At 39.2% G+C, this 13,605-nt stretch overlaps 1 protein-coding gene across 2 annotated transcripts in view; it reads right to left on the bottom strand.

Annotated features, from left to right (window-relative positions):
* Positions 1-8,420: 8,420 nt before the first annotated feature.
* The window catches only part of Slitrk3 (SLIT and NTRK like family member 3), a 9,577-nt gene continuing 4,392 nt past the window's right edge, over positions 8,421-13,605 (bottom strand). For both annotated transcript variants that reach the window (XM_005076131.3, XM_005076130.4), the window contains exon 2: positions 8,421-11,759. In XM_005076131.3, coding sequence (XP_005076188.1) covers positions 8,799-11,741 — 2,943 coding nt within the window. In that variant the 5' untranslated portion in view covers positions 11,742-11,759 and the 3' untranslated portion in view covers positions 8,421-8,798. The remainder of the gene's footprint in view (positions 11,760-13,605) is intronic.

Raw genomic sequence — 13,605 nt, 5'->3', positions numbered from 1 at the left:
TCAAAAACCAAACGCAAATCCATTAAAATAAGATAACACATAACTGTAAAATATACAGCCTTATATATTAAAAGACAAAGTGCTCTAAAGGTATACTATACTTTAAAATTCTTATAATAGAATTGCAATCCCAGGGTTCTTAGCACAGATAGGAAATAGATGAATGAAGATACACTTGTGGTGAATATATTCTTGTGCTTATGCTAAGCTGGAAGGAATCTTCAGATATGCCTCACAGTAAACATCTGCAGTCTGCCTCCTCCAGTTAGGACCTAATAATACTTAGAAATTCTGAATTACAACCTTTTGAATTAGGGTGAGGACAGAGAGAAGAACATCTCAGACCTGCTAAATCATGTCTAATTACCACTAGATGTTACTAAGTGTCAGCCATAGACCAGTCAGCAAACGTTACGTCTGGATTTTATATAATCATCACAGTTTCTCACTATGCCTTACCGAAATGTTAATTCTAATTTGTAAAATGTTGTCTTGAATAATTATCCATTGCATAAACTGTCTTATATGACAAAGCTATTAATGTTGGAAAAGACACACTCACACGCAGAATTCATTTGAAAAATATTCAGCTATCAGTTATAGACAAGAACATGGAATGAAAAGAAACTCATGTTGTATGCACCTCAGAGTCATGCTTCTCACTATCCGAACAAACTTTTAATCTGTATCACTTCATTTAAAGACAATCACATTAAAAGTCCTCATTGATGGACAGAAGAGTCATGAATCAAATCAAGAATCAATGTGTTTTACCTTGTTAGAATTCTAAATACAAAGAAAAATAGGGATAAAATATTTTAGCTAATAAAACCTCTTCATTGGACCTGAAATACTCAACTCTCTCTTTAGTCTTTGGTCTCATTTCAGGACCCCAAGGACAGGCTTGAGGGCTTTGCTGGATCTCTGTGTCCCTCTTGCCAGTGTGACCATATTGAAAAAATCTTATGGTCCTGATTTCCACTATTTAAAAAAATCTCTTCACATATTTGTGTTTCTTATTTGTAATTGCCTTAATAAGTTCTTAAATATAATAAGTGATAAACTGCAAACATTTAAACGATAATGCCTTCCTAAACACATATTAGTAATTAGGTCATGTTTCTTGAATGAACTGTGGCATGAGGATCATGAAAAATCTGTATTAAGTTGATGCCAAAATGTACTAAATTATAGGAAAACTACCAAATCTTTTGCTTTTACAGGAAAGGCTAGCTGGACTCAATGGGTTATTATATAAAGACAAAAAAATTGGAAAGGCATATAAATACTGGGGATCCAAATGAAAGTACAGGGGATAGATGATGGATAGGTGTCATTAAATAGATTTTTTTACAATACATGAAAATTACCAAAGAACAAAACTGTTAAAGGTATAGGGAAATGGGGGGGAAATCACAATTTATTTTATGTATTTAGACCATAAACTAAGCAAAATAATTTAATCTATATTATTGTACGTTTTTCAATGAGAATATTACATCAAAAATTATTTTTAATTACAGTTAAGTTTAGCTACTCTTGAAGTTGAATTGCATATCAGTCAGTGAATATATTAGCAAATGATCCTTGAAGTGGTCTAGAAGCAAGTGAAAACACATAGTAGCAGTCAGTAGATGGAAATCTTCCAAAGTTAGGGTCCCAGGAGTTTAATAAAAAATCTAGCTCAAACTTAATCTACTAAAGCTATATTACATGCTTGCTGGAGAAGAATATCTTCATTTCCCTCCTGGTTCCATTAGCCTTTGTGTATTATAGGTATTCTGAAGATAAAAAAAAACTCATGGGCTTGGTTATTCTATGTTCTTCTGATTGTGATGATCAAATTAACACAGTAGATGCCTACTCAAAAGAACTATCTATAATAAATAGGGACTCACATTTCAAATTTGGATCTGAAACAAACAAGGAGCACAAATAGACAAACAAACAAAAGCCAAAAAAAGAAAGAAAATAAAACACCTCTACTACATATAAAGTACTACATTTCTGGAGATCATAAGGTGGTTTGTCCAAACACTATTTCCTTACAGGCTATGCTTATTCATCTACATTTTTTACAGACTATATTTTTAAAAATACAGAATGTCAAAAGCAAGTTGAATCATGTCATCAGAATTTTGTTCTAAAAAGAACGAATTTGATGTGGCAATGTGACATCTGGCGAGCATCACTTTAAATAGTAAGAGTATGAAACGTTGTCATGGAAAGAAGTGGCTTGACATAAATTTAACAATAAGTCAATATTCTAGATGCTGCGACAAAGGTAACAGTGTGTTGCCTCCAACAAGGCCTGAGACCTCAACACTCAAGGGAAACTTCCAGTGATTTCACTGTATTATAGGATTTGACTTTTCTCCACAAACGCCAATGACTTCTCCATGAGAAGAACAGAGTGAATTGCGTTCTTAGTTTAGGGACAAGAGAAGTGACCCAGATGTTCAGCCATTGAACTAGGGTGCTCATCAACCGCTAGTTTCACCTAAGCTCACTGAACAGACCTCGGGTGCCAGCACACCTGAGCCCTGAGTCAGAACCTGGTGGTGAATGAGGCTATTCAGAAATACTGGAAGTAACAGGCAGAAGAAAAAACTCCCTTCCATTCTGTCCAGAGTTGGACAATTCCTTCGTTTCAAATCTACTTTTAGAAGCCAGACTCATCATGCTTTAGTAAGGGAAGTTTAGTTCTAGTATTAAAGTTGTTTACAGTCGTTATGCTGTTTTTTTTCAGTCAAGTGTAATAAAGTGTCTCAGAAAAACAAAAACTTGTCTTGTCTTGACACTTAAAATGCTGCCTTGCTCATACCTCTAACCCCAGCCCACCAGAGACTGAGGCAGGAGGATGGACATGATATGAAGTCCTGCCTGGACTACCTAGTGAATTTAAAAAGTAGCTGGGCCTTCTAAGTAAGATATTGTCTAAAGAACCAAAAAGCCAAAACAGCAAACAGAATTGGAAACACTACAAATTAATTGAGACACTGTGTTCAAATTTGAATATGGTTACCCTCATATCTTTTCTAGTGGGACTTCCTTTGTTTTGATACAGTGTACACTGCAATACCTTTCACATGATTTCTTCTGAAAATGACTGAAGATATATTTTTAAAAAATCAATTTAGGCAGGTGGGCTTTAGTATAACTGAGTGGTGGTGAAGGAATCCTTCTTTTAGTAATATTTATTACTTAATAATGTATAAAGATAAAGGTTGGGTCAAGTCACAACTTCTTATAATGTGGTCATATATCTGTGAAGTATTATATGTACTATTTTCTATTAAAATGTTCAAGCTTTTTGAATCGCCATGTGCCATGAGAAGAAACTACAGTTTCTTAGAAATGTGCACATGGTTTTCAGAAGCATCAACTTGGCACCAAGGGAGACTTCTATTCAGACAAATGTATGATGTAAAACTCTGATACAGATGGAAAGGCATAAAAAATGGCTGCCCTTGCCTGTGACTGTATTTATCATTAAATAATTTAATAATATTAATAATAGGTGGTGCCTTAAGCAGTAAACTATACATATTTCATAAACTGTTTTTCAATTCTCTTGCATTATAACTTCACAATTTCAGTCTTGCTTTATAGCTAGATAATTTACAAAGGGCTAGTCTTATTAACAGGTTACTAAAATTGTTTCCACCTCTAAAATTTATTCTAGGCAGACAAATGGAAGAGGCAGCATGCATTCTTCATTTGACTTATGTCATATTCTGATAACAAGTAAGTCCCTTCGCTCTGAATATTTTGTTAAAACGAATCACTGTTTTAACTGAGAGCTTTCCCTTGTGCTTCAAATAACAAAATGAAACTAAATGGGAAGTAAAAGAACTTTTAAATTCAGAAATCGTGAATACAGCTTTACTTTTTACATGTGAAGATCCCCAAAGTGATAACTTATCATTTCATCCAGCTTAACCTGGATGGTGTCTAGAGAAAAGAAAGAAAAATAAGTGCATTAACCTGAAGTTGTTACAATGTAGCAAAATGCATAATTCAACATATAATTCTGCATATATAAACTACATAAATGTGTATACAATATACATACACATATAATAGGGCTATTTACCCAGGCAGTAGTGATGCACACCTTTAATACCAGCATTCGGGAGGCAGAGGCAGGTGAATCTCTGTGAGTTTGAGGCCAGTCTGGTCTACAAGAGCTACACAGAGAAACCCTGTCTCGACAAATTAAAAAAAATAACAATAATAATAGTGCTATGTGTATGTTTGTACACACAATTGGCCAATTTACATGTGTTATTGCGCTGATTACTTTAAAGGCCTGTGATACATGAAACAGAACATGATTGCGATGAATTAGTTAAAGCTATGTTCTGTTCACCTGAAATTTCATAGCTGAGGAATTTAAGCTGAGTACGGTACAAATGTAACATCCAGTCACTTGAGTTGCGAAGTCCTTACATCATCATTTCCCTGTATAGTGTCCTTGTTCCACATGCTCACACATGCCATATTCTGTGGGGTATTTCATGGGCTTTTTCTTCATCAAGGTCATTTCAAAGAAGCATGGAATTTATTCATATGGACAACGTAATTGCCAAAGGATGGACGTGTACAAATGCTGACTTTACACTGCCTGAGTCTAAGTCTAAGGTAGTGCTGCTGATGACCATCCCTCAGAAGCAGCACCACGATTTTCAGAACCGTAGACACAGACAAGCTCTCCTGGGATGACAGGACTTTAGAACTAAAATCTCCAAGTTAAAAAAAAAAAGTTCCAAATCAGTCATTAAACTTCTTTTGTCATTTTCTCTCTGAACTTTTATTTAAAATATTGGATTCATCATCCTGTTTTAAATAATTTTGCAAACTGATGAAATAATATCTTTCTAGTCAAAATATGGAAACATCTACATAAGTAATACTGTATGGTGGTATGTCACACTTGAAAACTCCTCTGAACTTTACTGATCATCTGCAATCATTTTACACTGACCAAGTCAGAGTTGAAGGGACAACACTGTGCATCTACTATTTGCAAACACTAGTATTGTAATTAGCAGTAAAAAATAGTAAAGAAGAAAAGCAAACATCTGTCAGATCTTGGTTGGCATCAGTAGCAAAACATTACTCTGAAGGGAATTAGTTACTATTTTGTAAAAAAAAAAAAAAGGAAAAGAAGTAATTTACTTCAGGAAGCAATATTAAACAGTCGCTAATCCATATTAATATCCAGGGAATTTGATGGAAATAGTGTCTGTTGCTATAAACTAAAGTTTATTAACTTAGTCTTAACGCAAATTTAAAACAAGTGACTGAGTCAGGGGATATCAAACTCCATGAAAGCAAAATATTGTCCTCTTAAATACATAATTTCACTCTTATATAAATTTGTTCTCACTCTATAAACAAATTCATTCTTCATTCTAGGATGAAATTTAAGATAAGACAGTCTGTTTCCAATATTTGATAAATAAAATATAAATATTACATTTATCAAGTTATATTTTTTAACTCGACAATGTTTACAGAGACTTGTTTTCCAAATGTCAAAAGCACCAGTGTTTTGATATGTTTAATATACTGTGCTGTATGGATGTGTGGTCTTCTAGGAAGGTGCTTTCCATATTTGTAGAGTATAAGTGTTTTGCTCTCATTTCTTCTCTTCACCAAAATGATTCATTAGGAAGAACCAGAAGGTTAATAAAAACTACAGTTAGCCAGGCGGTGGTGGCACACGCCTTTAATCCCAGCACGCGGGAGGCAGAGGCAGGCGGATCTCTGTGAGTTCGAGGCCAGGCTGGACCGACAACCTCCAAAGACAATACAGAGAAACCCTGTCTCGTAAAAAACAAAAAACAAAAAAACTAAATAAAAAAATAAAAACTACAGTTTACAGTGCTAATGCTCACTGTAGATTTTCACCCAAATCAGGGTGTGAAACCTGTAAGAACAGTGTTGTCATTTTATACCTTAATAACAAAACAAACAAACAAACAAAATAACAATACTAAATAGGGAAAAATGATCAGAAAGTGTGTGAAAGGTGAGTTATGCCCCAAAGGTGACTTGTAGGACAGTTTGCAAAAACGTCATCCCTTTTATGAGTGGTCCAACTCTCCTGAGTACTGAGAGTTTCATTCTGATATTTTACATGAAGAGACAGTAGTTTTATCGTCTTTCTGAAATAACTCCAAAACACACTGAAAAGTTGAGGACAGAAGTTACAGATGCCATATACCAAATGCAAAGAAGCCCTGAAAAGTGCATTTCTTAATATTTACGTGCTTGCGTATTTTACGTGTATGCACATCTACACTGAGAACTGTGCGTAGTTTTAGTAGTTACATAAACACGGTCCAGACACTCACTTCTCCCCATCATTTAACACAATGCTTTGATGTATACACCACACAGCTTTAGAAACTGGTGGTTTTATCCTTTTCCGTGGGAAAATGATGTCATGTAAGGCCTCAGCGACTCGAATGAGTTACATTCAGCATGTAATGATCATCTCAAAGGACAGCTTGAAGGAACTCTAGCTTCACTTTACAATTCAGTAGTGGCTGCGTCTGGAGATCGCTGGAGTTCTGCTCCCCTCTACTGGTCAGACTGGGTAACTGCCTCTATCGCTCATGTCTTGCATCCTGAATTTCAATTTTCTTTGGTTTTGCTCACTTGTAAGATGGATCATAACTTAAAGTATCTTAGAGTTAACTTTGAAACATCTTTTCATTCCATACAGAAAAAGAAAACTTAATCAGTATCATACGTCTTAGTTCAAGCATTTCTGGGTCCATTTGCTGCTAGTGATTGGAATAACAGTGTCCAAACACAAACACACAAAATGACAGATTAACAGATCTTCTGCAGTTGCATTTATCCTCGGCTTTTCTGGGACTGCGCATGTGCATGGAGAGTGTGGTGCTACCTAAGCTGCTGATAGATCTAATTTTAGTGCTCCTTATTATTTAAAGGGGGAGTTATTTCGTTTCTCTGTTCCATCGTCTCCTATCTTGAAAAGCAAGGATGTTCAGTGATCTTACCCCGAATAACCCTCTATTTTCTCATCTCAGTCACGTTGTTTTCTCCTGGTTACACTCCACCTATGGAACAGTGCCTCACTGGGAAACTGAATTTTTAATTTATAACCCACAAAAAAAAAACTGAAGTGTAGATCAGCATATCCAAACCCCAGTTTAATCCTGATACGGGATATGAATAATTTAGCATGAGATTTATCAATATCACAGTGCATCAGACTTGTTAATCAGTTAGCTCTCTGTATAGCGAATAAAATAAATATTTTATATGGGAATACGAAAGGCATGGCATAGCTGAAGCTTAAATTCAAGCTTTGTATCTTCTATATATATGATGTATTATGTTTTTCAAAAACTTTTTATTAGGAAAGCTATACCAGACGCATAATCACTATACAATGATTAAACATTACCTTTACAATTTATAATCACTGAAATTACAGAATAAATATATGCACATTTCTTTTGAATCTTTGTGTGTGAGAGAGAAAACATTAAAAGTGCTGCCTACAAAGCTGTTAGTGATATATACCCAGTTGCTTTTTTATTTTTGAATATCATATATATATATATATATAAGAAAGTGCAGGTGTTTTCAAAAAATCTTGGCATCAGGATGAAAGGTCACAAGGAGGGATTCTCATCCCTAGGCGTGTCTCTAGCTGTTAAACCACCAAGCCTTCACTTCGGTAGGATCCAGCCTCGAACGTGACTTTTCCCAGGGCAGAAGGAGAGACGCTGGGAGCTGTACACTAGGAGTGAAGGGCACGTGGAGCCACGGGGAGGGACACATGGATCAAACCCGAAATAAGCAGATTAAGTTGTATGAGAGGAGTGTGTGTGTGTGTGTGGTGTGTGTGTGGTGTGTGTGTGGTGTGTGTGTGTGTGTGTGGTGTGTGTGTGGTGTCTGTGTGTGTGTGTGGTGTGTGTGTGTGTGGTGTGTGTGTGTGTGTGGTGTGTGTGTGTGTGTGTGTGTGTGTGTGTGTGTGTGTGTCTGTGTGTGTGTGTGTGTGTGGTGTGTGTGTGGTGTGTGTGTGTGGTGTGTGTGTGTGTGGTGTGTGTGGTGTGTGTGTGTGTGTGGTGTGTGTGTGGTGTGTGTGTGTGTGGTGTGTACTGCACCCACTTAAGACTGAGGGATCTAAGTGTATGGAGAGGCTTGCTGTGCGCACATGAATATGTGTGTGAGAGACAACAGGGTGAGAACATTCGAGCAAGACCCGCCCCTCCCTCCCCATCCTGCAGTTTTCAAGCATGCAGCAAACTGCATTGTTAATACATGTACAGAATCTGTGCCATGATGGGGAACAGGAGAGAAAGCCATAAATGTCAACCTCCCCCTCCCTTTCAAACAAAACTGTAACTAAAGGGAATAAAGGTTACTGAAAATAAAAAGACACACTGAATTTTACTCAATTAGGATCAATACAACGATCCCCGATATACCTCACACATGGCACAGTCAAAGTCTCGAGTTTCAGTATAAAAAAATAATGGTAACATTTGCTGGCAAAAGTCTGCGAAGGCACTTCATTGATTAATGATCTGAGTACGGCCCTTCCTCAAAAATCACATCTGAGAGGGAGAAGCCCACTTCTGTATTCTCTAGATATCATGCGTTTCAGTTCTGTCCTGGGCAGGGGGGACTGTGAGGATGGAGTTTTCGGGACAAGTAGAGTGGGAGCCGGGGATATATTTCGTTGTTGTTTTTTTTCCTTTACTTTTGAAAAATCAAAACAAAGCCACTAATTTATTCTCTTCCTTCTGTTAGAACCTGTATGCAGTCTTCTCCAGAACTTCGAGGTAATCCGGCTTGGTTTGCAGTTTGGCCCTTAAGTCGAGGTAATCACTTTTGGGGGTTTGGTGGTCTGTGAAGCCCTTCCCAGCCGCGAAGAGAAGGGTTTCTTTGAGCCTGGCGTCCTGTTGCAAGTCTGGATAGAGCATGCCAGGGGGGTGGACATGGAGTTCCTTTAATTTGGGCACTGTGCCATAGAGACAGTCCACAAATCCCACTGTGCATGGAGCAGCCTGTGGCCTCTCACGGTCTAACAGCATAGTGCCACCACCACATCCTCCCCCAGGGGGAAACAGCACCACCCCACCATTTTTCTCGTGGTGGCGGAACCCAGCCGTGTCTCCCCCAGTCCCTCCACCTGCCCCTGAGGCCCCACCAATTGCGGAGTGGTGAGGGTGAGGGTGGTGATGGTTCACTGTCACTATGGTGTTGAGTTGGGAGTTGGAAACCGCCAGGGCCCACTCCTTTTCTTTTTCCAGCAAGGTCCGATAGTTACTGTGGTTCTCCTTGGGTGTTTCTGCAAACTGCTCACTTCCTAAGAGCCCCTCACCCATTCCTGGTGTCTGTGTCCCAGGACATCCACGTTCTGCAGCACCTGTCTCCTGGACTGCTGAGGCAGCAGCTTCTTCCTCCTCTCGAGGCTTGTAAATGGGATTGTTGCACATCTGGGTAACCGGGTGGGGGATGTACTCGTACACATGACCCACGGGAGGGGCTTTCTCTGGAGAGGACAGAGTTGCTCGACCTCCACCTCCACTCCCACCACCGCTGCCCCCACTGTCCTCAAACAGTCGGTGACATTGCATCTGGATTCCTGTAAGGTCCACACCTTCCTGCCGCTTGCTTCTAAAGGGCAGCTTCTTCCTTCGCCGACGGAGCACGTAGGCAAAAAGGCCCGCGGCAACAAAGACAGCTGAGAAGAACAGTACCAGCAAGCTGAGAATCAACACGGAAAGTGGCACAGGGCCCCCGGGAGGAGAGAACTCATACGGTGATGCACTCGTTGGTCCCCCGTTAGGGTGGTAATCTCCAGGCTGTGGTGGGGATGGTCCAGGTGGTGCAATATGCAGCATCTCTGGGCATAAAACTTCCAGCTCAATAGTGCGCACATCACGGTGGGTGAGGTTCTCCGGGGTCCTACAGAGTACATCACCTACCACGCTGACTGAGCTGATGGTTTCGATCCACTGTTTGAAGGGGACCAGGTCACAAGTGCAGTCCCACGGATTCTCATTGAGATCTATCTGCACAATGGCATTTAAGTGTTCAAGGACGCCAGCTACTGGCAGGTAGAGGAAGTAGTTCTTCCTCAAATTGAGCCGAGCCAGGGATGTACCTGCAAAGGCATCAGTTGGCAGGGTCCTCAGCAAGTTATTGTTGAGAAATAGCAGCTTCAAGTTGGGCATGAGGCTGAAGGCTGCAGGTTGGATTTCCCGGATGACGTTGAATTCGAAGTACAAGTAATGCAAGCTCTGTAGACCTCGGAACATACCTGGTGTCAGCTTTTCTATATCGTTGCCATTGAGAAAGAGACTCTTCAGGTTGGGCAGGTTGATGAAAGCTCCATCCTGGACATAAGAAATGCGATTGTTCCCCAGGTGCAAGAGATCCAAAGAAGAAAAATTCCAAAAATCAGAGCGGTATATCTTCTGAATCAGATTGCTGCTCAGGTAGAGTTTCTTAGCATTCAAGGGCCTTGGAAGGAGTTCAGAGATGTTGTTAAATCCTCGTTCTTTGCAGTTGACAGTCAAGCCAAGGTCATTGATATGCAAATTACATGTACACCCAGTAGGACATATAATGGGAATGGGTGGTCTTGTCTGATAGGGGGCAATGGGGGGTTGGTTTGGACCAGGATATAAAGCCTGGGATGTAGATGGTGGTCTGGGTGTTCGGGGCTGTTTGGTGGGTTTGGGCTGCTTATTGGAGGACTTATATTCAACAGAAGATGCTGTGAAATGGACAGAGGACAACATTGAGGAAGGTTTAGTTGGCCAAGCATTCTCCTTGCTTGATGATAAGTGGGGAATCCCCAGACTGGCCTCCACCTCAGAATCAGACAACAAAGGACAGAGTTCTGTCTTCTTGATTTCACGAAGATCCTTCCCATGGAAATGGAAAGGTGTCTCACAGGTGATGTCTCCCACCAGGGCTGTGTAAGGAATTCGTTCCAGCCAACTCTTCAGCTGCACAATGTCACAGGTGCAGTTCCAAGGGTTCTCTTCCAGCTGGAGCTCCATTAGGCTCCTACCAATGTGATCTAGCATTCCACGATAGAAGAGAACCTTCAACCTGTTTCCACGTAGGTCCAGATGGGTTAAAGAAACAGCCTTAAATAAATTGGTTGGAAGTACAGGAATGAGATTATCATTTAAAATTAATACCCTCAATTTACTTAGGTTCCGAAATGCCCCACTCTCTATACGTTTAATGACATTGTAGTCTGCCTGCAGGTATTCCAGACTTTCTAATCCAAGAAAGGTGTCATTTCTGAAGACATCTAATTTATTCTCATGGAGATATAGTCTCTTTAAAATCTTAAGACCATTAAAAGCGCCAGTTTGAATGTCCTGCAATGCATTGTTCCCAAGGTTAATGGACACAGCATTATTTAAATGAAGGAAACTATTGGTGTACAGTTTTCTCATTGAATTCCTCTGAAGGTACAGTTTAAAAGGTCTTGACCAGAACTCAGTAATCTGACTAATGTTTGTAAATCCTTTGCTGTCACAATGTATGTGGAAGAGGCTTTCTTTAACTTCGCAGTAGCATGGATCAAAACAGGGCTCGTCTATTTCCTCTGAGTCCTCAATCAGGGGGATTGGGGTAGTCCATCCTAGAGCAATTGTGCTTAGAAGAATTATCCACAGCATCCTCCCTCTGTGAAGCATCTCAGCTACGGACGGCTTCATCATTCGTGGTTGATTACAAAACTGCAACAGAAATAAAGATGCAGATTTTTAGCTTTTGTATTCTACTATAATGGACTCCTACAACTGTTTTATTTTTAAAAAAACAAAAACAGAAACAAACAAACAAACAAAAAAACCAAGGGTGGTTTGAAAATCTCAGCAGGTATTGAACTGATATTCCAAATGAGGCAGCAACATGTTTGATGTCTAAGGTGTTCCCTGTATTTTCAATTTAAGAGACTGACATATTGCAACACACAGTGACATTTTCCTGAACCAACCCCTGTTCAGTATTATGTGACATGAACAAAAGCAGCTTGCTCTGACTTCCTCTTATAAAAACAACAGAACTGGAACTCTGACTCGGCCTTGGCATAAGCAGATTCAGCCATAAAGGCAATGGTTCCATCATTATATTTGCTTTCCACTTTAAAGTAGACTCCCTATTTAGAATCTTATTGGAAGTCAAAGGAGAAAGGGGTATTTTTCAAATTGTACATACTTATTATTATAAAACAATCAAACCCAGCATAGCCAAAAGAAATAGAGAATGAACAAGGTGAACCCTTTTGCCCAATATCAGATGTTGAGATTTGAAATAGTGTTATAATAATAATAATAATAATAATAATAATAACAACTTAAGGTTTCTTTTAAGGAACCATGAAAAGCTCCTTAATTACCATGTGTGCCCAATTCCATGCTCAACCACTAACCCCCTTTTGCCCAAGCACAGAAAATGTAGTTCTCCTTTAGTTAAATAAAGAGGTTCTCCGTAGCTTCTCATTTGGCTATTTTAAAGCATTAGGAGTGATGAGATCTCTGAACTCTGAAGAGTAGGCCCATGCAATTGTTAGAGCTAAAGATAGTGACAGCTAAAGGTCGCTAAGCCTGGGAGTGTCTGAAGCAAAAACACTTGCAAGAGCTCAGTTTGGAGTGAGTCTGTGCTTTGGGGATCAACTGAGGAACCATAAAACGCTGAAGGGAGACAGGAGTTGCTTAGAAGAGAAGTAGGTAGTAAAAGGCTGTAATTGGGGGGGAGAACACATCAATTCTTGCTGACCAATGATCTAGCTTGTGATAACATTTAAGAAAAGACATTTATTTTTCCAACGGGAAGAAACAGGTCCAGTGCTCTATTCTGGAAACATACAGTGCCTTCGTCAAAGGTCTTCTTGCTTTGCTTGGTGTCATCAGCATATGAAAACGTGTGCATAAATACATCATAATGTTCCGGCTTTATTACATTGTCCTTCCCAAGTCAGTGAAATATCAATTGAATTTAAACAGTTGAATTTAATCAATAAAAATAAATCAGAGTCCTCAACATGTTTTCTCCTCACATATGATACATATATCAATGAAATATTCTTTAACTCGTAACCCAAAGAACACAGGGAGATAATTTATAGGCAAAGGGAAGAGCATATCTTCACATCCCACTGGCATATCGTGAACACAGCTGCGAGGAGAAAGTCTTGAGAAAGCAAAGTGGAATGTGCCTCCGGCATGTAATAGTCAATTTTTAGAAACAATTAAATAAAAAAAAAAGAGAGAGAGAGAGACAGAGAAAGCAGATGAGGGCACATCGCAGTGCCTTCCCTTGGCTTCCTTGTAAAATGTTAGGATCTACTTACATCCATCCTCACCATTTCTAGAAAATGTTTTTCTTGGTTTTTACACCTCTGGGCTTTAGGCAGCCAGACTGCAGGCATCTTTAACTTACCTATTTTGCAGGAGGTTTGAATTTTGGCTTTTAGTTTTTGTTTTACAGCACTGACTATGGAAAGGAACTAAAAAACAAACAGCAACACAAACAAAGCTTGAGTTGAAGGTTTCTCTCTTACCAAGTCTAGTTTTGCGGAAG

This window comes from Mesocricetus auratus, unplaced genomic scaffold, assembly GCF_017639785.1.
Source record: "Mesocricetus auratus isolate SY011 unplaced genomic scaffold, BCM_Maur_2.0 Super-Scaffold_100009, whole genome shotgun sequence".
NCBI lineage: Eukaryota > Metazoa > Chordata > Mammalia > Rodentia > Cricetidae > Mesocricetus > Mesocricetus auratus.
The sequence above is the reverse complement of the archived record's forward strand: the minus strand, read 5'-3'. Positions and strand labels throughout refer to the sequence as shown.